The 27,862-nt window shown below is 48.4% G+C and overlaps 1 protein-coding gene and 1 long non-coding RNA gene across 2 annotated transcripts in view; both read right to left on the bottom strand.

Moving 5' to 3' along the window:
* Nucleotides 1-71: 71 nt before the first annotated feature.
* On the bottom strand, nucleotides 72-20,809 carry LOC127574562 (uncharacterized). The gene is made up of 3 exons (XR_007956922.1): nucleotides 20,124-20,809; nucleotides 3,777-4,171; nucleotides 72-967 (listed from the first exon to the last, which is right to left on the bottom strand). It is a non-coding gene; the product is annotated as an uncharacterized LOC127574562 (long non-coding RNA).
* Nucleotides 20,810-22,676: 1,867 nt separating this feature from the next.
* Nucleotides 22,677-27,862, bottom strand: part of impact (impact RWD domain protein) — a 42,700-nt gene continuing 37,514 nt past the window's right edge. Inside the window, exon 11 of the mRNA XM_052023653.1 lies at nucleotides 22,677-24,882. Within this exon, the coding sequence (XP_051879613.1) occupies nucleotides 24,823-24,882 (60 nt within the window). The 3' untranslated portion in view covers nucleotides 22,677-24,822. The remainder of the gene's footprint in view (nucleotides 24,883-27,862) is intronic.

Raw genomic sequence — 27,862 nt, 5'->3', positions numbered from 1 at the left:
GGAAGTTGTAGCCGTGAGACAGGGGTTGTTTTCTTCGGAACAGAGGGGGTTGGGGGAAGAGTTAACTGAGGTGTATAAAACTATGAGGGCTTGGAGAGAGTACATGGGCAGGACCTGTCGCCCTCGGCAGACCAGTCAAAACCAAGAGGCAGAGGTGTGAAGTCACTGGTAGAAGGATTAGAGGGGAGGGGAGGGAAAGGTTTATCTCTAGAGGGTGTGAGGGTCTGGAACTCAGTGCCTGAAAGGGTGGGAGAGGCAGAGATCCCCTCCCCCACCAACCCCTCACATCTACACAGTCCTGCGATGTGATCTTGAAGAGCCGTCACCTGCAGTGACATAGACCCAGTTATTATTTTACATTATTATGTGTTTATTAGTCACATGTACATCAAAACACACAGTGGAATGCCTCTTTTTGCGTTACTGAGAGTGTTCTGGGGGGCAGCCCGCAAGTGTCGCCAGGCTTCCTGCGCCAACACAGCATGCCCACAACTTCCTAAACCGTACTTCTTTGAATGTGGGAGGAAACCGGAGAACGCGGAGGAGACCCACGCAGACACGGGGAGAATGTACAAACTCCTTACAGACAGCGGCCGGAATTGAACCCGGGTCGCTGGCGCTGTAATAGCGTTATACTAACCGCTACACTACCGTGCCTGCCCTCCCTTCCTATCCAGGTACCTGTCCAAGTGTCTTTTAAATGTCATAATTGTACCTGCCTCTGCCACTCCTTCTGGCATTTCGTTCCACGTACCCACTGCCCTCTGTGTGAAAGAGTTGCCCCTTTACAGGAATATGAAGATATGAAGTCTGAAAGAGGCAGTTTTCAGAGGTAGTTCCAGTTTGACGAGAGATCATCGGTGGGCTGATTTCTTGTTGAAGTGTCGCACCATCCCAGGTTCCGAGAGAGGTCGCACCCCAGTGCAGTCGTGTCTGTGTTCCACACGCTGAGTTCAGGGGCTCCGGCCTGTTGAACAGAGTGGAGAGGCAGCAGTTAAAACCAAAGCAACATCATGATTCATGTCCCGACCGCTCACAGGGAAGGGCAAAGGGAAGTAGACAGCAGGAGAAGTGGGAGCGTGGGGAGTGCAGACCAAGGCAGCAGCCGAGGTGGGAGGCTGCTGAGGGACCACGAGTGGAGGGCAGTCTGGAGGTGTCTGTGTTGACCCAGTCACTGCAGCAAACGGGAAAATATTAGAAATAGAAGCAGGAGCCCTTCTTATTTTCAGGCAATCTCATTTTCAGATCCCTCATTACTCCCCGTCTCTGTAACCCCCTCTGGCCCCTACACTCCACCACGTCTCTGTTACCCCTTCTGACCCCTACACCCCTCCCTGTCTGTGTGACCCCCTCCAACCCCACACCCCTCCCCGTCTCTGTAATCCCCTCTGGCCCCTACACCCCTCCCTGTCTCTGTAACCCCTCCGGCCCCTACACCCCTCCCTGTCTCTGTAACCCCCTACAACCCCCACACCCCTCCCTATCTCTGTAACCCCCTCCGGCCCCTACACCCCTCCCTGTCTCTGTAACCCCCTACAACCCCCACACCCCTCCCTATCTCTGTAACCCCCTCCAGCCCCTACACCCCTCCCTGTCTCTGTAACCCCTACAACCCCCACACCCCTCCCTATCTCTGTAACCTCCTCCGGCCCCTACACCCCTCCCTGTCTCTGTAACCCCCGACCACCCCCACACCCCTCCCTGTCTATGTAACCCCCTCCGGCCCCTACACCCCTCCCTGTCTCTGTAACCCCCTCCGGTCCCTACACCCCTCCCCGTCTCTGTAACCCCCTCCGGCCCCTACACCCCTCCCTCTCTCTGTAACCCCCTCCGGCCCCTACACCCCTCCCTGTCTCTGTAACCCCCTCCGGCCCCTACACCCCTCCCTGTCTCTGTAACCCCCTCCGGCCCCTACACCCCTCCCTGTCTCTGTAACCCCCTCCGGCCCCCACACCCCTCCCTGTGTTCCTCTTACCCTCGATTTTCAATATGGCACCATTGGCTTCCTGGCGCCTGAGATCTGGAGTTCCTTCCTGAAACCTCTCCATGTTCCCCCCATTTACCCTCCCTTTAGACACAACCTCCCTCACAACTCGGGCTTTTGGCTGCCTGCCCTGATGTCACCTGTCCTGGTTTGGTAGCAGGCACTTGGTAAATGCCCTTGGGTTTTAGTTGCCATTGAATGTAAGTTTGTGTTGATGTTGTGAGCTTGTCTTGTCACCCTGACCACCTCTGCAGGGCCTACACGCAGATACAGTCCAGAGTGAAATTCCATCGCCTTTCCATTAATGCCGTGAAAGTGTCAACGGGCTGAAATTCTGGCGCTAAAAGCAATTACTCACAGGGAATGAGCAAGATTTACTAGCAGACTGTTTGGTCTGCTGTCTGAACCACACTAACCAGCCAATTTACAGTCAACCATAATTAATTAACATCTGCAAAGGCTGTGTGCCCCAGACAAATGTAATTTGCAGTTCCAAACTAATACTGCAGGATAAAGAAACGTCCCCAGTTGTTGGGGTGTCAAGGATGGAGAGGCCATGGGTAGAAAGATAGAGATAATTGGAATTATACAGCCCCCACAACGTGACTAAACAACCCTGCCATCTCACAGTTGCATAATCTAACTTTTAGATTGTTTTTCTGACAGTTAACCAAAATTACATTTACATCTTCTTTTCCTGTAACCCTGCCAACCCTTCTCCTTGTCCACCAACCACAAGTTGAAGACCCTGCAGACGCTGGAGTCTGGAACAATCAGCTGGAGGAACTCAGTGGGTCGGGCAGCATCTGTGGGAGGAAGGGAAGGGTCGACACCCTTCACCTGGACTGAAAGGGGAGATGGTTGGTGTAAAGAGGTGAGGGGGAAGGGTGGAACAAGAGATGACGGGTGCGGGATGGATCCAGATGAGGAGGGGTGATGGGCAGATGGGGGAGGGGGGAGAGTGGAGACAGCGAGACTCTGCATCTGGATCTCGACCTGAAACGTTGACAATTCCTTTCCTCCCACAGGAGCAGCTCGACCCGCTGAGTTCCTCAGCTTGAATTTGCCCATTTATTGCTGTTCATTGTCACTGAATCTAAGAACATAGACCACAGAACAGTACAGCACAGGAACAGGCCCTTCGGTCCACGATGTGCCAAACTAATTAAACTAGTAATTAAACGCCTAACTAATCCCTTCTGCCTGCACAATGTCCACATCCCTCCATTCTCTGCACATTCATGTGCCTATCTAAGAGTATCTTAAACACCTCTATCATATTTGCCTCCACCACCTCCTCTAGGTCCTGATCCGCACCCGCTAACAGCTCTGTGGTAGCACCTGGTGTCCTTTAAGGAAGCTCACACAGAGACGGAAGAGCAGAGAGGTTCAGGGAGGGAATTCCAGAGCATGGTGTCCGGGCAGCTGAAGGCACAGCTGGAGAAACCTCTTCAGACAAGGAGATTCGTGAGGCTGTGGTTGGCTTCCAGGGCTGGTCATTGACATAATAAATAAACTTTATAAGGTCTGGGTAACACCGACAAGGCCAGCATTTGTTCTCATCCCTAACTGCCCCTTAAGAAGGTGGGGGTGAGTCCCCTTCTTGAATTGCTGCTCCCCGTGTCTGCGTGGGTTTCCTCCGGGTGCTCCGGTTTCCTCCCACATTCCAAAGACATACGGGTTAGGAAGTTGTGGGCATGCTATGTTGGCGCCAGAAGCGTGGCGACACTTGCGGGTTGCCCCCCAGAATACTCTATGTGACCAATACATGTGACCAATAAAGATATCTTACCTTATCTTAGGGTGAAGGTGGCTCCCACAGCGTCTTTGGGGAGGGAGTTCTGGGGTTAGACCCAGTGACGGTGAAGGAACAATATTAATTTTGCACATTTGAGGTCAAGTTGAATGATAAATGGAGAAGAAGGAGGTGATAGGCTGCTGGAACGTGCAGAAAGATTGCGGAATGCTTCAGGACAGAGGATCAGGATGTCCTGGTACATAAACACACAAAGTTATCCTCTCTGCACTTCCTTCCTTCCAGTGTGGCGACCAGGAACTCCACAGCCATTGCCCAACCGAAATGTCATAAAGTTCCAGCATGACGTCCCTGGTCTTCTATCGATCCGCAATGAAGGCATAAATCCCGTGTGCCCTGATTCACCGTTGGACGCGCTGCCAGAGGAGATGCTGGAATCAGAAACAATCACCACATTGAAGGGGCATTTAGACAGACACTTCACCAGGCAAGGTGCAGAAGGGTACGGTCCTAGTGCAGGCAAATGGGGTTCGTGTGGATGGGCAAAAATGTCAGCATGGATGTGGTGGGCAGAAGGGCCTGTCTCTGCACTGTACAACTGTACCAAGCTTTGACCTCATCTCCCCTTGCTGCCGCTCTTGAGAGATCCTTGGTCCTACCATTCTCTGCGTATCTCCTATCCTTCCCAAAGTGCATCACCAAACACAGATCAGGGTCAAACTCCACCTGCTGTTGCTCTCTGCATCTTACCAACTGAGAGGTGCAAACTTCATAATCATTCCTTTCACATTCCTATCCACGAACGTGAAAGGAATATGACAAACAGTCAGGGTCATAGCACTGATCCCTATGATACACCTCTGGCACCAGGCGTCCAGTCACAACACCTATCCACCACCACTCTCCGAATATGCAGAGAAGGGAGGGATATGGTCAATGTGTGGGGAGGCGAGATTAGATTAATCAGGAGTCATTGGTTTAATTTGTTTGCACAACATAGGTTGAGTGAGGTGGGGCTTTTCTCTTTGGAGAGAAGGAGGATGAGAGGTGACCTGATAGAGGTGTACAAGGTGATTAGAGGCATAGGTTGAGTGAACAGTCCGAGACTTTCTCCCAGGGTGACAACGGCTAACACAAGGGAACACACATTTAAGGTGATTGGAGGAAGGTATAAGTCAGGTGTAAGTTTTTTTACACAGAGAGTGGTGGGTGCGTGGAACGCACTGCCGGCAGAGGTGGTGGGGGCAGATACATCAGGGACATTTAAGAGAATCTTAGATAGGCACATGAATGATAGAAAAATGGAGGGCTATGTGGGAGGGAAGGGTTAGATAGATCTTACAGCAGGATAAAACGTTGGCACAACAGCGTGGTTCTATGATCTCCTGCAGGTAATTACAAAGGGAAATGGAGTGTTGGCCTTCATTGGAAATGGGATGGGTATGAAAATAGGGAAATCTGATACAACTGTGTACAATGACGGCGAGACCACGTGTGGAATAAACCACAGAGTGGTAGTTTCCTTATTTAAGGATATACTTGTGCTTGCCTAGGAGGCAGTTCACAGAAAATTCCACTGTGGAAGAGAAGCAAAGGTCTGCAGATGCTGGAATCTGGGTGAGAAACACAATGATGCTGGAGGAACTCAGCAGGCCAGGCAGCATCCGTGGAGAAAAGCAGGCGGTCAACGTTTCGGGTCAGGATCCTTCTTCAGGACTGAAGATAGGAAAAGGGGAAGCCCAATATATAGGAGGGAAAAGCAGAGCAGTGATAGGTGGACAGGAGAGGGGAGGCGGGGGTGGGCACAGGGTGGTGATAGGTAGATGCAGATATGAGATAGTGACGGGCAGGTGTGGGGGAGGAGGGGAGAGCAGATCCACCGGGGGATGGGTCAAAGGGAAGGAGAGAAAAAATGAGGGGGTAGAAAAAGTGAGAGAGGCTGGGAAAGGGAAGAAAGATGATGGGGGTGGTGTGGGGGTGGGGGGGATGTGGGGAAGGGGGGGGGGTGGGGAACACTTAAAGTGGGAGAATTCAATGTTCGTGCCGTCAGGCTGCAAGGTTCCAAGACGGACAATGAGGTGCTGTTCCTCCAGTTTGCGCTTGGAATTCTCCCGGCGGTGGAGGAGGCCGAGGACTGACATATCTGTGATAGTGTGGGAGGGGGAGTTGAAGTGACCGGCAATGGGGAGATGCAGATCGCGGTTACGGACGGAGCGCAGGGGTTCTGCGAAACGGTCACCTAGTCTGCGTTTGGTCTCACCAATGTAGAGGAGGCCACACTTGGAGCACTGAATGCAGTGGATGATATTAAGGGAGGTGCAGGTGAATCTCTGTCTCACCTGAAAGGACTGTTTGGGTCCCTGGATGGAGGTGATGGAGGTGGTGTAGGGGCAGGTGTTGCACCTATGGCGGGGGCAGTGGAAGGTTCCCGGGGTGGAAGCGGGATGGGTGGGGGGTGGGGGAGGAGTGAACTAGGGAGTCATGGAGAGAGCGGTTCTTGCGAAAGGCTGAGAGGGGTGGGGAGGGGAAGGTATGCTTGGTGGTGGGGTCCCGTTGGAGATGGCGGGAGTGGATATGTAGGCTGGTGGGATGAAATGTGAGGACAAGGGGGACCCCATCCCTGTTGGGTCTGGGAGGGGTGGGGGTGAGAGCCGAGGTGCGGGAAATGGCAGATATGGATGTGAGCTCTCTTAACCACTGTTGTGGGGAAGCCCTGGTTAGAAAAGAAGTTGACATCTCAGATGTCCTGGAGTGAAAAGCCTCGTCATGGGAGCAGATGCGGCGGAGGCGGAGAAATTGAGAAAAAGGGATCGCGTCCTTGCAAGAGACAGGGTGGGAGGAGCTGTAATCCAGGTAGCTGTGGGCGTCAGTGGGTTTGTAGAAGATGTCAATGGATGAGGAATCTCCTGAGATGGAGATGGAAGGAGAGAGAGGTGTCAGAGATGGTCCAAGTGAATTGGAGAGCAGGGTGAAAATTTGTGGCAAAATTTATGAAACTGTCGAGTTCCGCACGGGTACAAGAGGTGGCACCAATGCAGCCGTCAATATAGCGGAGAAAGAGTTGAGGAATGGGGCTGGAGTAGGCTTGGAACAGAGGCTGTTCAACGTAGCCAACGAAGAGGCAGGCATAGCTGGGGCCCATGCGAGTGCCCATGGCTACACCCTTGGTCTGTAGAAAGTGAGAGGATTTGAAAGATGTTCAGGGTGAGGACAAGTTCAGCCAGGCGGAGGAGAGTGTTAGTGGAAGGGGACTGGTTCCGTCTCTGGTCAAGAAAGAAGCAGAGGGTGGTGAGGCCGTCATGATGAGGAATGGAGGTACATAGGGACTGGACATCCATGGTGAAGGTGAGGTTGTGCGTGCCGGAGAACTTAAAACTATGGAAGAGTTGTAGAGCGTGTGATGTGTCACAGATGTAGATGGGAAGGGATTAGACCGGGAGGACAGAATAGTGTCCGGGTACGAGGATGCGAGGTCTGAGAGGTAACAGCATGTGGAGACAATAGGTTTACTGGGACAGTCCACCTTGTGGATTTTAGGGAGGAGATAGAATTGGGCAGTCCGAGGTTGCGGGACTATCATGTTGGTAGCTATGGTGGGGAGATCTCCCAAGGTGATGAGGTCTGTGATGGTGCGGGAGATAATGTCCTGGTGGTCCTTGGTGGGGTCATGGTTCAGGGGTAGGTAGGAGGAATTGTCCGAGAGTTGGTGCCTGGCCTCTGCAAGGTAGAGGTCAGTACGCCAGACTACCATGGCACCACCTTTGTTGGCTGGTTTGATGACAATGTCGGGGTTGGTGCGGAAGGAGTGGGGAGCAGAGCGTTCAGAAGGGGGGAGGTTGGAGTGGGTGAGGGGGGCAGAAAAGTCAAGATGGCTGATACCGCGCCGACAGTCGGCTATGAATAGGTCCAGGGACGGTAACAGGCTTGACGGCTGGAGGCAGGAGATCAGGTCATCAGGAGGGGGAGAGGACTCCTTACTGAAGAAGAAGGCACAGAGGCGGAGGCGGCAGACATCGAATGATCTACCTTCCCATCTACATCTGTGACACATCACACACTCTCCAACTCTTCCATAGCTTTAAGTTCTCCGGCACGCACAACCTCATCTTCACCATGGATGTCCAGACCCTATATACCTCCATTCCTCATCATGACGGCCTCACCACCCTCTGCAGAACCAGTCCCCTTCCACTAACACTCTCCTCCGCCTGGCTGAACTTGTCCTCACCCTCATGCATCGTGCATCGGGAATGGTAGGGGGTGAAGAGTGCCATGTGGGATAGATAAGACGTTTATTTATTAGTCACATGTACATCGAAACACACAGTGAAATACATCTTTTTGCATTACTGAGAATGTTCTGGGGAAGTAGAGTCTTTCAATATATCTCTTCTTATCAAATATGTTGTTCTGCAGCAGCAGTACAGTGCAAAGATGTAAGATTACTATAAATTACAAGATAAATAAGTAGTGCAAGAAAAAGGAATAACCAAGTAGTGTTCAGAAGTTTGATTGCGGAGGGGAAGAAGCTGTTCCCAATTCGACCTAAATTACCTAGAGTAAGGGTTTACCCATCTAAAACAGAGATAATGCAACACATTTTCTTTTGGGGAGGGTGATTCTTTGGAACTCTCTTCCTCAAAGAGCAGTGGAAGTAGAGTCTTTCAATATTTTTAAGGCAAAGGTAGCTCGATACTTGATAAGAAAGGGGGTGAAAGGTTAACATGGGTAGACAGGAAGGCAAAGTTGAACTAAACCAAATCAGCCACAAGCGTGTTGTATAGTGGAGAGAGTTCAAGGACTGAGGGGTCTTCTCTTGTGCCTAATCTGTACGTCTGTAGTTTGTGCCTGCATGCAGCAAGACCTTGACAACAGTCAAGCGTGGGCTGTTAAATTGCAAATCACATTAAGTGGCAAGGCAATGGCCATCTCCAACAGAGAGTGTAGCCTCCTGCCTCTGATATTCTGTGACATAGAGGCTGCTGTTTGTACCATCTACAAGGTCAAAACTAAGTATCCTGCCGTGAGTGACTTGTCCTGACACCCCAAAGCCTTTCCACCGTCTACAAGGCATAAGTCAGGAGTGTGACGGAGCACTCTCGAAGGCCGAGCAACACTCCAACAACACTCGAGAAGATCGACGCCACCTAGGACAAAGCAGCCCACTTGATCGGCTCCCCACCCCAATCGATGACCTCACAACTCTTGACCTCACAATCTACCTTATTATGACCTTGTGCCTTATTGTCTGCCTGCACTGCACTTTCTCTGTAGCTGTGACTCTTTACTCTGCATTCTGTATCATTTTACCTTGTACTACCTCAATGCACTGTGTAATGAATTGACGTGTACGATCGGTATGCAAGACAGGTTTTTCACTGTACCTCGGTACAAGTGACAATAATAAACCAATTCCAATGCCTATGGTACACAGCGGCTGCAGTGTACGCCATCTACAAAATGCACTGCAGTTACTTACCCAGGCTACTCCGACAGCACATCCCAAACCCACCACCTCTCCCATCAAGGAGGACAAGGGCAGCAGGTGCAGGGGGACATCACCACCTGTGGGTTCCCCTCCAAGTCACACAACATCCTGACTTGGAAATATATCGCCATTCCTTCATTGTCACTGGGTCTAAGTCCTGGAACTCCCTCCCCAACAGCGCTGTGGGAGCACCTTCACCAGAAGGTCTGCAGCGGTTCAAGATAAGATCTCTTTATTAGTCACATGTACATTGAAACACACAGTGAAATGCATCTTTTGTGTAGAGTGTTCTGGGGTCAGCCTGCAAGTGTCGCCACGCTTCTGGCGCCAACATAGCATGCCCACAACTTCCTAACCTGTACGTCTTTGGAATGTGGGAGGAAACCGGAGCACCCGGAGGAAACCCACGCAGACACGGGGAGAACGTACAAACTCCTTACAGAGAGCGGCCGGAATTGAACCTGGGTCACTGGTGCTGTAAAGCGTTATGCTAACCGCTACACTACCGTGCCTGCCAACCCCATCTTCTCAGGGGCAGTTAGGAATAGGCAATAAGTGCTGGCATTACCAGCAATGCCCAGATCCAAGAAAACAAATGAAATCAAATCTTCCTATGGGTTCTGATATGAGAGATCACACGTCATCCCTGGAGGCTCCTAAATAAATACTGTGATTTGAAAACAGACGGTGGTCCCAGAAATGATGTAGAACCCTTCAGCGCCTCGATCACAGTCAATCAACCTGACTGCCCCATGGATCTCACCACTCTGTGTGCCTTTCCTAATCCACGATTGGACACCAGCAATTCCAGTCCTACAGATCATGGCCTTAATTTCCAGCTTGTTAAATTAAATTACTGAAACTATGCTTTAATTTGACGGCTTAATTTATCGCTGCAGTAAATCATCATGTAAGCTCGTGAAAAATGCCACATTAATAGCTGAGTAATGGTTAAGTGGAGCTAATTCACAGTTATTTCATAATACTATAGCCTTCCAGACAATTATGGCCATTTTCCCCCCAATCACGGCAGGCCATCTGGTAACTATTGTGAGTGATTTATCTTTGGGGTGTTGTAAGACCACAAAAAGAATTGCTCAGCTTAAAGCGATCAAACAAAATGATACAGGAAGGTGATGCTAATATTCACTCAAATTTTGGGAGTTAAGAGGTTAAGAAAGTTTGGACTGTGGAATGTAACTGATTGGGATTGCCTGATACCTCACCGTGCCAATTTCTGCGGCTTTTTACGACAATACCTGGATTTTCTTCCAAGGAACAGACACCCCCAACTTTGTAATAAAGTTTGTACCAAAAACAGACACAAACAATAAATGTTAGACCAGACCCTTGTCATAAAAGTCCAGACTCCTCCCGAGGGAGAGTAAAGAATATTTAACCACTCAACTTCCAGTGTTAAATTATAATATTTTGTGTCTTAGAGACAGATACAGCACAGAGGCAGGCCCTTGACCCACCACCTGTATCAACTAGAGGGTATGGGTTTAAGCTGAGAGGGGAGAGATTTAATAGGAACTTGAGGGACAACTTTTTTACACAGAAGGTGGTATGTATGTGGAATGAGCTGCCAGAGGAGGTGGTTGAGGCAGGTACAATAACAACCTTTCAAAGACATTTGGACAAGTACATGGATGGGAAATCTTCAGAAGATCATGGGCCAAACGCAGGCAAATGGGACTAGCTTGGATGGGGCACCTTGGTCAGTATGGACCGGTTGGGCCAAAGGGCCTGTTTCCGTGCTGTATGACTCTATGAACATCAAGCACCCATTTACACTAATCCTAACATATTTCCATCAACTTCCCCCAGGTTCTACCCCTCACCCACACACTGGGGGCAACTTACCCAGTAACCCCCACATCTTTGTGGGAGGAAACCAGAGCACCCGGGGAAAACCTGTGTGGTCACAGAGAGAACGTGCAAACTCCACACAGACAGCGCCGGAGGTCGGGATTGAACCTGGCTCTCTGGGACTGTGATGTAGCGGCTCTACCCACCAGCCACTGTGTCACCCATTGTGGAAATCCAAGCCCGATATTACTAAACAACTGTGACAAACAGATTCGGTGATTATTGTTCTTTTAGCAATGAACTGCCAGAATGGTGGGAATTGTCAGAGGTCAGAGATCTCAGACAGAGAAACATGGGAGAGTAACAGGCTGGAATATACCCCGTGCATTGTGTTCGTGCAAGTGGTGAATGCATTTGTATCAAATTCCAGTGTCTGCTTTTTTTATGCAAGCCTTGCTCATTTATTTCGAGCAGCTTAAAATATCAGGCAAAGGAACTTGATCCAGGCTTGTTAAGAGCTGGGACGATAATTTATCACGGTGTAAATTCACAAACTTGTCAAACCTTCCTTCAATTTAAGGGTCTGGATGGAAATTCCAAAACAAATCAGAACTAAGCTGCAAATCGTTCCACAAAGCAGATATTTCTTACAGTCTTCTCACTGACAGCTCCATCAGCTTCCACTCTTGAAGAAACAAAAGACAAAGATTGTGACAGTCAACTTTTCTAACACATTTATGGCACGTTAAGAGGTCGAGGCTCAGTTTACCAGAGTGCAGTAGAAAGCATTCACAATGGGGGAGTGGGTTTTCCACTCCACCCCCAGCATCCTCCCTCGTGTGTTCACCCAGCTTCCCCTTAAATCCCTCTCTGTTGTTCACCTCGACCTCTCCCTGTGGGAGTGAGCCCCACGTTCCCACCTCTCCCTGTGGGAGCGGGCTCCACATTCCCGCCACTCCCTGTGGGAGCAAGCCCCACATTCCCGCCACTCCCTGTAGGAGCAAGCCCCACATTCCCACAACTTTCTCCAGAATTCCTCTCTGGATTTATTCCTGACCGTGTTATATCGATGGTCCTTTCATCAGGCTCCTGTGTAAATGGAAACTCCTATACCACTCTCATCCGTCAAACAACTACAGAAATCAGCAACCCCGGTTCGATCCTGACCTCGGGCGCTGTCTGCGTGGAGCTTGCACGCTCTCCCTGTGACCGCGTGGGTTTCCCCCGGGTGCTCCAGTTTCCTCCCACATCCCAAAGATGTGCGGGTCGGTGGGTTAATTGGCTGGTGTAAGTTGCCCCTAGTGTGTAGGTGAGGGGTAGAATCTGGGGGGAGTTGATGGGAATGTGGCGAGAAAGAAATGGGATTAATGTAGGATTGGTGTAAATGGGTAGTTGATGGTCAGCATGGTCTCAATGGGCTGAAAGGCCTGTTTTCATGCTGTATCTCTCCATGACTCTGACGCTAGGAAATGTTTAGACATTTCAGGTCACCTCATGGCATTCCCTTTCTGGACAAGAGTCTGAGCCTCTTCATCCGTTCCAGATAGTTCTGGAATTTGGAAGCCATTGAGTGAACTGGGACCTTGCTTAGGATTCCACATCACTGCTGTGTTGGACAGTCAGTCACAGGAAGCAGTCAGGGTACATTGCAATGCCCATTCATGTCCAATCTTCTAACCGAGGTGTGTTACTGAGGGCTGTGCAGCCAACCCAGCATTCCCCATCTCTGCAGGAATGAGGTGACACTTGCTGCTCACAGGGGGGGCATTGGCTCTCTGCATCATGATGTGAGGGGGAGCCAAAGCATCATGGGATTATTGTGACACAAAATGAGGCCACTTGGCCCATTGTCTATATACTGGCTCCTGGTACAGCAATCCCATCAGATCCATTCCCCCATTCTTTCCCTGTACGCCTGCAAATAATTCTCTCTCCCATGCCCTTTCTCTGTAGCACTTTATTCTGCATTCTGTTATTGTTTTCCCTCGTACTACCTCAATGCACCGTGTAATGAATTGATATGTACGAAAGGAATGCAAGACAAGTTTTTCACTGTGCCCTGGTACAAGTGACAATAATAAACCAATTCCAATCAAGCGGACTGTTGTTTTCCCTGGATGGTGTTGATCTTCTTGAGAGTTGTTGGAGCTACTCTGATCCAGACTGGTAGAGAATGTTACATCACACTGCTGGTCAAGATTCCCATCTAAGCCAGTCCCATTTGCCTGCATTTGGCCCATATCCCTCTAAACCTTTCCCATCCATGTACTGGTACAAGTTCCTTTTAAATGTTGTTAATGTACCTGCCTCAACCACTTCTTCTGGCAGCTCGTTCCATATACAGACCACTCTCTGGGTGAAAAAGTTGCCCCTTAAATTCCTATTAAATCTCTCGCCTCTCACCTTGAACGTGTGCCCTCTGGTTCTTGATTCCCCAACCCTGGGAAAAAGACTGTTAGCATTCACTCTATCTATGCCCTTCATGATTTTATACCCCTCTATAAGGTCACCCCTCAGTCTCCTATGCTCCAATGAGCCTACCCAACCTCTCCCTATAACTCAGTCCCTCAAGTCCTGGCAACATCCTTGTGAATCCTTTCTGCACTTTTTCCAGCTTAATGGAATCTTTCCTACAGCAGGCCAACCAAAACTGTCCACAATATTCCAAATGCGGCCACACCAACATCCTGTACAACTGCAACATGACATCCCAACTGCTATACTCAGTGCCTTGACTGATGAAGGCCAGCGTGCCAAACGCCTTCTTCACCACCCTGTCTAACCTGTGACTCCACTTTCAGGGAACCATGTACCTGTACTCCGAGGTCCCTCTGTTCTGTTGGGCGGGTTGCAATGACAAGACTGGCAGATCTACCTGCTTGACTTTCCAGGACCACAGTGCGTCACTGACGCTGCCCCTGTGGTGCACAGAGAGCATAACTTTAAGGTGAGAGGGGGGTATTTCAAAAGAGATGTGCGGGGCAAAATTTTTTTACACAGAGAGTGGTGGGTGCCTGGAATGTGCTGCCAGGGGTGGTGGTGGAGGCAGATACGATAGGGGTGTTTAAGAGGTTCTTAGATAGGTGCATGAATGTGCAGAGAATGGAGGGATATGGACCGTGTGCAGGCAGAAGGGATTTGGTGTCATGAGCTTAATTAGTTGGCACAACATTGTGGCCCGAAGGGCCTGTTCCTGTGCTGTACTGTTGTATGTTCTGTGTCAGAAGACCATTCAGTCCACTGCTTCCATGCCCACTCCCAGCAGAGCAATCCCTTCCTCCCTCTCCTTACTTCCCTCTTGCCCTGCCATCTATTGTCTCTCACACGAGTCCCCTCTGATTATTTTGCCACTCACTCACACACCAGGCACCAGGGGCAATTTACAGCGGCCAATTAATCTACCGACCCCCCACGTCTCTGGGATGTGGGAGGGAAACCTGAGAACCGGGGGAAACCCACAGGGTCACAGGGAGAATGTGCAAACTCCACACAGACAGCAGCAGAGGTCGGGATTGAACCTGGGTCTCTGGAGCTGTGAGGCAGCAGCTCTCCCCGCTGTGCCACTGTGAGTGTTTACTGTTCTAATCTACTCCTTTGCATTACAGTCAAACTCACAGACACAAGAGAGGAAACTGGAACTGGATCTTTCATTTTGAGTTCTTTTTGTTTTTGGATGGAATGGTTTGGAGCGCAGTAGAGTCTCAGTAAAGAAATTTACTGCATGATAATATTACATTATTAATCCACCTGAGGGAGCCAGTATCCAGGAATTTTATGTTGCTTCAGCATGATACAGGAAAGGGAGTCCCTCCAGACCCGTTGCCCACTCTTTCCCCTGGAAATCATTCACCTTCAACTATTTGCCTGATTCGCTTTGGAAAGCCAGCACTAGATCGTCTTCCACCGCCTTTTACAGACTTCCCAAAATCCGCAGCCACTTCACAAAGGGTTACACGGTCAGTTTATTCACTCAGTCCATTAGAGTCACACAGCACAGAAACAGGCCCTTCAGCCCAATTAGTCCATGCGACCAAGATTCCCATCTAAGCTGGTCCCATTGGGCCCATTTCCCTCTAAACCCCTCCTATCCAAGTGCAACGAACAATCTGCTGGATCAGTGGGTCGAGCAGCATCTGTGGGAGGAGAGGTTTGGGGTTGAAACCCTGCATCAGGACCTGTCCAAGTGTCGTTAATGTACCTGCCTCAACCACTTCCTCTGGCAGCTCGTTCCATATACGGACCACCCTCTGGGTGAAAAAGTTGCCCCTCAGGTTCTGATTAAATCCCTGCCTTCTCACCTTAAACCTACGCCCTCTAGTTCTTGAATTCCCCAACCCTGGGAAAAAGACTGTGCATTCAGTCCAGATGAAGGGTCTCGACCCGAAACGTCGACTGTCCATTTCCCTCCACAGATGCTGCCCCCGACTCGCTGAGTTCCTCCAACAGTTTGTTATTTTATTCACTCTGGCTCCTGGTCCTGGGTTAGGAACACTTCCCAGGAGCGGGATTTATCAGACACAAGCTCCTTTCTTTGGTTGTCCCAGCAACATCAGGCTGAACCACCCCTGGGAAGACAACACCAACACTGAGCAGAAACAGGGGTTTGCCTTCTATTGGCACCAGGCACATCCTCAGCACACCCTGCAGCACAGTGCGGCCAGTGAGCTACTCTTGAAGTGTGGTCACGGTGGTGGTGGAGGGAGGCACAGCAAGATTCCACAAACAGGGATCTGATTGTGACCAAATAATCCGCTTTACTGACACAAACATATGGCTCGCAGACACAAGAAAGCAGAGAAACAGACCATTCAGCCCATCTCGTCCATGCCGACCCAAGGTGCCATATCCCTCGAAATCATGAGAGGCACAGATAGGGTGAATGCACACAGTCCTTTCCCCAGGGTTGGGGAATCAAGAACTAGAGGGCACAGGTTTAAGGTGAGAGGGGAAAGATTCAATCGGAACCTGAGGGGCAACTTTTTCCACACAGAGGGTGGTCAGTATGTGGAACGAGCTGCCAGAGGAAGTGGTTGAGGCAGGTACATTAACAACATTTAAAAGACACTTGGACAAGTACATGGATAGGAAAGGAAAACCGATTGTACAGGTCAATTCATTACATGGTGCAGTTACATTGAGTTAGTACAGAGTGTATTGATATAGTACAGGTAAAAACAATAACAGTACAGAGTAAAGTGTCACAGCTACAGAGAAAGTGCAGTGCAATAAGGTGCAAGGTCACAACAAGGTAGATCGTGAGGTCATAGTCCATCTCATTGTATAAGGGAACTGTTCAATAATCTTATCATAGTGGGGTAGAAGCTGTCCTTAAGTCTGGTGGTACGTGCCCTCAGGCTCCTGTATCTTCTACTCCATGGAAGAGGAGAGAAGAGAGAATGTCCTGGGTGGGTGGGGTCTTTGATTATGCTGGCTGCTTCACCAAGACAGCAAGAGGTAAAGACAGAGTCCAAGGAGGGGAGGCTGGTGTCCGTGATGTGCTGGGCTGTGTCCACAACTCTCTGCAGCTTCTTGCAGTCCTGGGCAGAGTAGTTGCCGTACCAAGCTGTGATACATCCTGATAGGATGCTTTCTATGGTGCATCGGTAAAAGTTGGTGAGAGTCAAAGGGAACAAACCCAATTTCTTTAGCCTCCTGAGGAAGTAGAGGCGTTGGTGAGCTTTCTTGGCCGTGGCATCTACGTGATTTGACCAGGACAGGCTGTTGGTGATGTTCACTCCCAGGAACTTGAAGCTCTCAACTCTCTTGACCTCAGCACCATTGATGTAGACAGGTGTATGTACACCGCCCCCTTTCCTGAAGTCAATGACCAGCTCTTTTGTTTTGTTGACATTGAAGGAAAGGTTGTTGTCATGACACCATTCCACTAAGCTCTCTATCTCCTTCCTGTACTCCCGACTCATCACTGTTTGAGATACGGCCTACAACGGTGGTATCATCTGCAAACTTGTAGATGGAATTAGGGCAGAATCTGGCCACACAGTCATGCGTGTATAGGGAGTAGAGTAGAAGGCTGAGGATGCAGCCTTGTGGGGCACCAGTGTTGAGAATAATCGTGCCGGAGGTATTGCTGCCTATCCTCACTGATTGCGGTCTGTTTGTTAGAAAGTCAAGGATCCAGTTACAGAGGGAGGCATTGAGTCCTAGGTCTCGGAGTTTGGTGACAAGCTTGCTTGGAATTATTGAATTGAAGGCAGAACTGTAGTCAATAAACAATAGTCTAACATATGTGTCTTTACTGTCCAGATGCTCCAGAGCTGAGTGGAGGGCCAGGGAGATGGCATCTGCTGTAGACCTGTTTCGGCGATAGGCGAATTGCAGTGGGTCCAGGTTGTCTGGTAGGCTGGAGTTGATGCGTGCCATGACCAACCTCATTATGAGGAGTCAGTGGGTCAGTATGCATTATGAGGAGAGACTAAGGGAGCTAGGGCTTTATTCTTTGGAGAGAAGGAGGATGAGAGGAGACATGATAGATGTATATAAAATATTAAGAGGAATAGATAGAGTGGACAGCCAGCACCTCTTTCCCAGGGCACTAATGCTCAATACAAGAGGGCATGGCTTTAAAGTAATGGGTGGGAAGTTCAAGGGAGATATCAGAGGAAGGGTTTTTATCCAGAGACTGGTTGGAGCATGGAATGTGCTGTCTGGGGCGGTGGTGGAGGCAGGTACATTGGTCAAATTCAAGAGATTGTTAGATAAGCATATGGAGGAATTTAAAATAGAGGGACATGTGGGAGGAAGGGGTTAGATAGTCTTAGGCGAGGTTTAAAGGTTGGAACAACATTGTGGGCCGAAGGGCCTGTGTTTTGCTGTACTGTTCTATGATTCTTATGATAAGAAACCTTTCCCTCACCTCCCCCTGTAATCCTGACATAACAGACTGCAGATGCTAGAATCTGGAGCAAGAGACGAGCGGCAGGAGGGATTCAGTGGGTCAGGCAGCATCCTTCCCTCCCTCCCGACTTCATCTGCCTATCACCCTTCCTCACCCGCATCCAGCCATCACTTGCCAGCTCTTGCCCCACTCCTACCCCTCACCTCTTCATACTGACCATCTCTCCTCTACTCGTTCAGTCCCCGTGAAGGGTCTCAACCTGAAATGTCAACTGCCTGTTTCCCTCTGCAGCTGCTGCCCGACCCGCTGAGCTCCTCCAGCAGCACATCCCTTGCTCTCCTCTCATCCTCCTGTCAGTCACTTTAAATCTGTGCTCCCTGTTTTTTTACATCCAGCTGCTAAGTCCTGGCAACATCCTTGTGAATCTCCTCTACATCCTCCCTATGGCACCATGGTCAGCATGGACGAGTTGGGCTGAAGGCTCTATGACTCTATTCACTCTGTCTGGGCCCCTGATAATTAAGAGTTCCCTCCATCTCTTCAGTTCTGAGGAAAACAATCCCAGCCCTCTCTCATCTTTCTGCATGGCCTTAGATTTCCAGTCCTGGCAACATCCTTGTGAATCTCCTCTGCATCTTCACCAGTGGAATTCTTCCTTCCTCTCCAGGAATCAAACAAAATTTTACAATTTCATGGTCACTGTCACTAGTACCAATTTTTTTTCAATAAAAGTTTAATCAGTTGACTTTAAACACCCCAGTCACCTTAGTGGGAAATAAACTGTTATCTCCGGATCAATAATCTAACCCAGAGATATACTCACCGTGCCAGCATACTTTGCAAATCTGTACTGTTGGTATCCAGTTAATTTCCCCAGTGTGCTGCCAGGTGCTGAAGTTAGGTCGTGTACAGGAAGCTGGAGGTTTCCCTCAAACTGTGAGCTAAAGTTTCTCCAATTACAAACTTTACATTACTTACATTGATGCATTCACGAAGAAGGAACGCCAGTGGCTCTACTTCGTTAAGAGTTTGAGGAGATTTGGTACGTCACCAAAGACTCTTGCAAATTTCTACAGTTGTACGGTGGAGAGCATTCTGACTGGTTGCATCACCGCCTGGTATGGAGACTCCAATGTGCAGGATCGAAAGAAGCTGCAGAGGGTTGTAGACTCAGCCAGCTCCATCACGGGCACAACCCTCCCCACCATCGAGGATATCTTCAAGATGCGGTGCCTCCAAGAAGGTGGCATCCATCACTAAGGACCCTCACCACCCGGGACATGCCCTCTTCTCGTTACTACCATCGGGGAGGAGGTACAGGAGCTTGAAGACCCACACTCAATGATTCATAGAACATAGAACAGTACAGCACAGAACAGACCCTTCGGCCCACAATGTTGTGCCGACATTGCTAATCCCTCCTACCTACAGAATACCCATATCCCTCCATTTTCATCTCATTCATGTGCCCATCCAAGCCCCTCTTAAAAGCCCCCAATAAATTCAGAAACAGTTTCTTTCCCTTTGCCTCCATGAACCCATGAACACTACCTCGTTATTCCTCTTTTGCACTATTTTTGTAACTTATAGTAACTTTAATGCCTTTATGTCTTGCACTGTACTGCTGCCGCAAAACAACAAATTTCATGACATACGTCAGTGATAATAAACCTGATTCTGTTTCTGAGGAAGGAACAGAATCTTTCTTTTCGAAAATCCCCAAAACACTGCCATTCCAAACATGTCCCAGTTATCAATATAGTTGCTTTGATCGCTTTGAGAGTGCAAAGCTCACAGAGAGTTGAGTTATTATCATGAATAAATATGGGAACTCATACACGTATTGGTGGGACGTGGTTAGAAAGGAAAACTGCGGTCTTTGTTCTAATATTTGAGCAGAGGACATTTGATTCCTTGAGATCATAACTTCCACTATCAATATATTAAACCACTTCTTAACACCTGGAAAAATTAAACTGGTAGAATATAGGTAAGGGTTCTTAACCATGGAAACCTTCGAGTAGATTGGATATACAAGGACAATTAATGTGTGATTAATAGACAAGTTGGTGACAAGTTCAAGGCAGTGAGGACACATGGTGAGAGTTGTAAAGTTCCAGAACCTACTCTTTGATTTAGAGTCATTGAGCATTACAGCATGGAAACAGGCCCTTTGGCCCACATCGTCCATGTTGACCAAGGTGTGCGCCAAGCTAGCCCCATTTACCTGCATTTGACTCATGTCCTCTAAACCGCTCCATTCCATGTACTTATCCAAATGTCTTTGAAATGTTATCGTAACTGCCTCAACCCATTTCCTCTGGCAGCTCCTTCCACATACGCGCCAGCCTTGTACCACTTGTTGGTGTGCTGGCACTAACTGTCCATTAAACCTGTGGCAGAACGTTTGAATTGGTAACAATGAATGTTCACAATGTAAGAACAGCTTAAACTACAAACTCATTCCTGTACATTGAAAATTATCTTTAAAAAAGTGCATGTAGTTGCAACACTAGAGCAAGACAAACAGGAGACAATTGGGTAATTCCACTGTCAAACTTAGCAACCCATTCAGTGAGTAACTGAAACTTATTTTATGCAAATAATAATGTGACTATTCTCCGCTCTGGACAAATGACCCTGCTTTTATCGGGACAAGTTGCTGCTATTTTTGTTCCCTCTGCTCCAGAACCAGAACCTGTTTCCCGCTAAGTTGTACTGTACAGCAAGATGGTGCCGGAGCACGGCGACTCGTTGCGAAATGCTCCCTGCAGATCTACTCATTACTTCTATTACAGTCATTTTTCTCTTTTAAATCTAAATTCTATGTCTCAAAGAATTACTAATAATGTTCTTTTAAATCTACTTACAGATCTGGCGATATCCAGACCTTCAGGTGACTAATCTACCAACCTCACAATCTACTTCATTATGACCTTGCACCTTATTGTCTGCCTGCACTGCACTTTCTCTGTAACTGTAACACTTTATTCTGCATTCTGTTATTGTTTTCCCTTGTAATACCTCAATGCACTGATGTGATGAAATGATCTGTCTAGACGGTATGCAAGACAAGTTTCTCACTGTACCTCAGTACATGTGACAATAATAAATCAATTTACCAAATTGATGTAGGGTATTTGCTGAGAGGTTTGTTCCGTCTCACCTCCAGTACATTGGTTCAGGATGGTCAATACTATTTAAACAAATTTACAATCAGAATTTATACTGTTTACTTTCTCCTCCTTGGCCCCATAATCCAATCTTCCCAGACCTCTCTCTATCCCACTTCCCACATCCAATTCTCTGGACCACTTTCTCTCTCTCCTGTTTTCTTCTTGTTCTTTCATTGAGGTCATTGGTCCCATCTCCCAGACAATTCAAAGCCCTCACTGCACCGTTATCAGCACACACTCTGAGTGAGTAATGGAGTGAAAGGCAAGTGTAAAGGTAGAATAAATGTGTGAGGTGCTGCACTTTGGGAGATCAAATGTAAAGGGACAGTACACAGTTAATGGCAGGACCCTTAACAGTGTTGATGTACAGAGGGACGTTGGGGTCCAAGTCCATAGCTCCCTGAAAGTGGCTGCACGGGTTGATAGGGTGGTAAAGAAGGCATATGGCATGCTTGCCTTTACTGGTCGAAGCAGAGTTCAGGAAGTCAGGAAAATATGTAGCAGCTTTATAAAACTCTGGTTAGGCCACATCTGGAGTATTGCATTCAGTTCCAATTGCCCCATTATAGGATGTGGAGTCTTTGGAGAGGGTGCAAGAGAGGTTCACCAGGACGCTGCCTGGATTAGAGATAGGGAGAGGTTGGACAAACTTGGGTTGTTTTCTCTGGGGCAGTGGAGGCTGAGGGGAGATCTGATAGAAGTTTATAAAATTATGAGAGGCATAGACAGCTGGTATCTTTTCCCAGGGTCGAAATGTCTAATACTAGAGGGCATGCATTTAAGGTGAGAGGGGATAAGTTCAAAGGAGATGTGCGGGGCAGGTTTTTTTAAAGCATGTAGAAGACAATGGGAAGGGAGCTCTGGTGAACAAAGGGTTACTCTCTCTCTGCTGGTAAACAGCTTGAGTCATGTCTGCTTGTGTTGTCTCTGCATGATGTGATAAGGAGCTGCTGAGCTTCAAGGCCACAAGAACAGGGTCGTTTGTGCACACAGCAGCCTCGGCTTGACCAACGGTAGCATGAGCTGGTCAAGTATACCCAAATATGGGTATGCCTGTGTAGTAGGTGGACACCCACTGGAGAACAATGTACTTAAGTTTGTTAGCACCCTGTATTCCTTGAGTCGGGCCATGTGCAGGGAAGAGCAGCACTGACTGTTTGCTCCTCCATGTAACCCCTCCTGCTAGCGTTAAACTAATAAAGCATTAATCGTAAGTTCTTTGGTTCTGCTGTTGTCTGATTTATTACGGAGCGCGGGTCGGCTATCACAAGCACAGAGAGTGGTGGCTGCCTGGAATGCGCTGCCGGGGGTGGTGATAGAAGCAAATATGATAGAGACATTTAAGACACTCTTAGATAGGCACATGAATGTACAGAGAATGGAAGGATATGGACCACATGCAGGCAGAAGGGATTTGGTGTCATTAGCTTAATTAGCCCAGCACAACATCGTGGGCCAAAGGGCCTGTTCCTGTGCTGTAATGTTCTATGTTCTATATGGGGAATGTACTGCAATGCCCCAAAACAGTATAGCTGCCTCAAAATTATTATTCACCAACCCATTTGTCCACATTCTAGTGAAGGAAATAATTCATTGAACAGGTCCAGAGTGGAATCAATTTTAATGTTTTATTCAGAACATGAACAAGTTTAGTGTGAAAATATACCAATTAACTATTAATAATTTGCTCTCTGCTCCCATTTCTAATTAAAGCAAAGTCACATCAGGTCAGTTTAAGGGTTTAGCACTGGGACTGAGCAATTTGTTTAAGTCGCCAAAATATTTGCTGCCTCATCCCAAGATTAATGAGCACTTTGTAAAGTTGGGGGCTTCAACAAAAAAGTTAAAAATTAAAACCCACCGTGATCACAGCTATTCCCAACCCAACCGCAGATCTTTCTTGCTCTATCCAACCTAAAGATTCCAGAAACATATTGATCAGGGCCAGGTATTGATCAAGAACAGATGGCATGGGCAGCACAATGGCACAGCTGCATCACAGCTCCAGTGTCCTGGGTTCAATCCTGATCTCCGGCACTCTCTCTGTGGAGTTTTCACATTCTCCCTGTAAACACTCCATTTTCCTCCCACATCCCAAAAGTATGCAGGTTGGTGGATTAAATGGTGGCTGTGAGTTGTCCCTGGGTGTGTAGGTGAGTGGTAGAAACCTGCGGGAATTGGTGGGAACGTGGGGAGAATAAAATGGGATTAGTGCTGATAGTCAGTGTGGATTCAGTGGGCCGAAGGGCCTGTTTCCTTGCTGTATGAATACATGTGCAGTAACACTAAGAACATCATTGTGACCTGGATAAAGTACTGAGCCAGGTTGGCTTGAACTGAACATGAATATTTCACCTGTGGACAGATTTGAGCCAACCCGTACATTCGGGTCCCAATGGGCTCGGTTCTGGAAGCCAGACGCTGAGTTGCATTTGACTCCATTCACCAATTCTCAGTGGAAGCTGCTCACGCCCGGGTGAGTTATTTGAGCTTAAGTCAATAAAGCAGCATCACGAGAAAGCAAGCACACACTGTTCATTACCTCTGGGTGTATAGTTCTCCAGCCTCAAACTCCCCTAGATGTATTTCACCAAAACAAATTGTGGATTTAATTAATCACAAGTTTCTAACTAGAGAAACACAGCAGAATCTTACAGAACAGGAGGCCATTTGGGCCACTAGCCCTGTGCTGTCCACAGTTCAGACTTTAACACCCTTCATCGACCACAAATGTTGACTCGGAGACGCAAGAGATGCTGGAATCTGGAGCAATAAACGAGCTGCTGGGGGATCTCAGCGGGTCAGGCAGTTGGGGGGGGGGGGGGTGAATAGACAGTCGATGTTTCGAGTCAAGACCCTTTGTCTGGACTGTGTGTGCCTCTCTCTCCGCAGATGCTGCCTGACCTGCTGAGTATTTCCAGCATTTGGAGAATCTTGCCTTTTGTAATCCTATGGAATAATTTCAAACACAGGGGCATTCTCCATGATGTCCCATTGTCAATATGCATCGCTCAACAGATTACCTTGTCAGCAGTAAGTTGTTGCCTGTGGGAACTTGCAGTGCCCAATCTCTACACCAGTACATTTAAGAGCATGTTTTACAGATGAAATAAGGAGAGATTCCCTGGCGGGAGAACAGTTGATAACCAGGTAACATCAAAAGAAGGCAATTGGACAGGAGGGAGATGAGGACCAGTTACCTGGAAGGGCAAAGGAAACAGCTTCATAAGGGAGTTCGTAATTCCTGAAAAATGGCAAAGCTGTGGGAAAAGAACAGGCAAGTGGGACTAATTGAAGAGTTTCAAAGAGCTGGCACAGACTTGATGGGCTGAATGTCCACCCACTCTTCCTCGCCATGACATTCCGATATCGTGATCTAACGGAACAGTGCACTTGGAATGAAAAGCACTGCGTGAAATTCACAGCATCTCACTTAAAGGACAATGCTCGCGGATATGTGGATGCCTGCTCCGGGAATCGAGGGGTTTAGATTTGAATGATTCCCCGGGGATCATCGACCAGTGGTGCCCACTTGATTGTAGCAACAGGCAGAAAGAAATGCAAGTGGCCGCAGGCAAAAAATTTGGGCTGGTTTTCTGAAGTACATCAGTACTGAGGGAGCGAGTGGATTCAGCAAGCTTATTTTCTTGTATTTCATTTTGGTTTCAGCTGGGCAGTGCTGGACACATTTCCATTGGTTGACCTCGCTCATACCCAGTAATTATAAAATATCGATGTTGCACCCTCTGTTTATTTTCCTTTCTTGTTCTTTAGCTTTTTGCTCTTTATCGGTGCCTTTGACACTTCCCCCTACAAAATTAACACAAAACTTCAAATTGGTCAGCGTTAAAACCTTCTGAAATGTGCAGATCTTCATGCAGGGTTAGATGGCACATCAGCTAGTGGGGGTAGAGGCAGGAGGCTGCAAGGGAACTCTGACAACTTCAGTGGGTGGGCAAAGCTGTGGCAGATGCAGTTTAAATGTCTGAACCTATAAAGTCATCTTCTGTGATCACAAGAAAGATCGATCAGAGTAATTTCTAATTGCTAAGAAGCTGGGAACTAATTGAAGGGATTTAGCAATCAGAGATGGTAGTAGATAAAAAGTAATTAAGAGGCCAATTCTGTACGAGGGTATGATAAAAGTTGTACTTCAAGGGGGCTGCAGAGTGGTACAGCTGGTAGAGCCGCTGCCTCACAGCTCCAGTGACCTGTGTTTGATCCTGACCTCCATCACTGTCTGTGTGGAGTTTGCATGCTCTCCCTGTGACCACGTGAGTTTCCTCCGGGGTGCTCCAGCTTCCTCCCACATCCCAAAGACGTGCAAGGTCAGGGGGTTATTTGGCCACTGCAAATTGTCCCGAGTGTGTAGGTGATTGGAAGAACAGGGCATCTGATGGGATTGTGGGGAGAACAGAATGGGATTAGTGCAGGATTAGTGAGAGTGGGTGTTTGATGGTCGGCACGGACTCGGTGGGCTGAGGGGCCTGTTTCTGTGCTGTATGACACTATGATATCAACCTACAAAGACTTTGAGAAACAGTAGATAGGCCATCTGAGAACTAAGTGATGTCAACATTTACAACAACAGCAACTTCATCTATCTAGCACCTTTAACGTGACAAGATGTCTTAAGGAGCTTTACAGGAGCCAGGTACGGTTATTATACAGGGGCTAGGGGAAGAGATGACAGAGCTTTCAACCGTGTTCCCCTTTACTTCCCATTATTATCTGCTCTCACGCCCTCTGCTCCTGACCAGAACGAAGATAGTGTTTCCCTTGTCCTCACCTTCTACACAACCGGCCTCAAAATTCAACGTTACCACGGTGCAACAGGCAGTGCTGCTGGCTCACAGCTCCAGAGACCCAGGTTCAATCCTGACTGTGTGGAGCTTGCACGTCCTCCCAGGTGCTCTGGTCTCATCCCACACCGTAACACGTGCCGGTAGGTTAATTGGCCTCTGTAAATAACCCCTGGCGTGAGAGTGAGTGTCGGGAGAATCCGAGGGAACAGATCGGCACATGGGATAGGGTAAGCTACAGGGAAGTAAGTGGGGGGAAAGGGATTGATGGGACTGGCAAAGACTTGTTGGGCCTCCCCCAAACCATGCAAGTATCAGATACAACTTGGGAAACGGTTAGTACTCCATAACTTCCACTGCCTTCAACAAGGTACCAACATCTGACACATCCATTGGCTTGGCGATACAGGCAAAGGGTAATGGTGGAGGTCTAGAACCAGTGGTGTACCTCTGGGATCAGTGACCATAAGACAAAGGAGTAGAAGTCAGCCATTTGGCCCATTGAGTCTGCTCCGCCATTCTATCACGAGCTGATCCATTTTCCCAATTAGCCCCACTCCCCCACCTTCTCACCATAACCTTTGATGCCCTGGCTACTCAGATACCTGTCAATCTCTGCCTTAAATACACCCAATGACTTTGCCTCCACAGCCGCCCGTGGCAACAAGTTCCACAGATTCACCACTCTCTGGCTAAAGAAATTTCTCCGCATCTCTGTTCTGAATGGGCGCCCTTCAATCCTGAAGTCGTGCCCTCTTGTACTAGACTCCCCTACCATGGGAAACAACTTTGCCACATCTACTCTGTCCAGGCCTTTTAACATTCAAAATGTTTCTATGAGGTCGGCCCTCATTCTTCTGAACTCCAAGGAGTACAGCCCAAGAGCCGTCAAACGTTCCTCATATGTTAACCCTCTCATTCCTGGAATCATTCTACTGAATCTTCTCTGAACCCTCTCCAATGTCAGCACATCCTTTCTTAAATAAGGAGCCCAAAACTGCACCCAGTACTCCAAGTGACATCTTACCAATGCCTTATAGAGCCTCAATATCATATGCCTGCTTTTATATTCTATATCTCTAGAAATGAATGCCAACATTGCATTTGCCTTCTGGGACCTCTGGTATTAAATGACTTGGATGAGAACAGAGGTGGTCTGATGACTTTGCAGACAACATCGGTGGGGTCACAGATAGCCAAGAAGGATGTCTAAGGACACAGTGGGTCATGGAACAGCTGGAAAGTCGGGCAGAACGATGGCAGATGGAATTTAATCCAGACAAATGTGAGGTGATGCACTTGGGGAAGTCAAATTCTGGTAGGACATATCGAGTAAATGGTAGGGACATTAGGTGCACTGATGCACAGAGGGACTTGGGGTACGTTCATAGCTCCCTGAAAGTGGTGACACAGGTGGATAGGATAGTGAAGAAGGCATTTGGTCTGCTTCCCTTCATAGGCTGAGGTATTAAGTACAAGATTTGGGACGTAATACACAAAAAATGCTGGAGGAACTCAGCAGGTCAGGCAGCATCTATGGAGGGAAATAAACAGTCGACGTTCCCGGCCGAGGCCCTTCATCAGGACTGGAAAGGAAGAGGGCAGAAGCCAGAATAAGAAGGTGGGGGGAGGGGGAGGAGCACACACAGGCAGGGGATGGGTGAGTCTAGGTGAGAGGGGGAAGGTAGGTAGGTGGGGGGGGGGGGGGAGATGTAATAAGCTGAGAGGTGATAGGTAGAAGAGGCAAAGGGCTGAAGGAGGAGGAATCCAGTAGGAGAGGGCAGTGGACCATGGAATAAAAGATGGGGGAGGGGAGGGGAGGAGAGGAGATGGGCAGCTCATCAAGGCAGGGGAAGGGAGCCACAGGAATTTGGGAAGACAAAAGAGTGGGGGGGGGGGGAGAAAAAGAAGGGATGTCATATTGCAGCTGCACAAAACACCTGTTAGATTGCTTTTGGAGTATTGTGTACAGTTCTGGTCACCACACT

The sequence above is a fragment of the Pristis pectinata genome, chromosome 9, assembly GCF_009764475.1.
Source record: "Pristis pectinata isolate sPriPec2 chromosome 9, sPriPec2.1.pri, whole genome shotgun sequence".
Taxonomy (NCBI): domain Eukaryota; kingdom Metazoa; phylum Chordata; class Chondrichthyes; order Rhinopristiformes; family Pristidae; genus Pristis; species Pristis pectinata.
The sequence above is the reverse complement of the archived record's forward strand: the minus strand, read 5'-3'. Positions and strand labels throughout refer to the sequence as shown.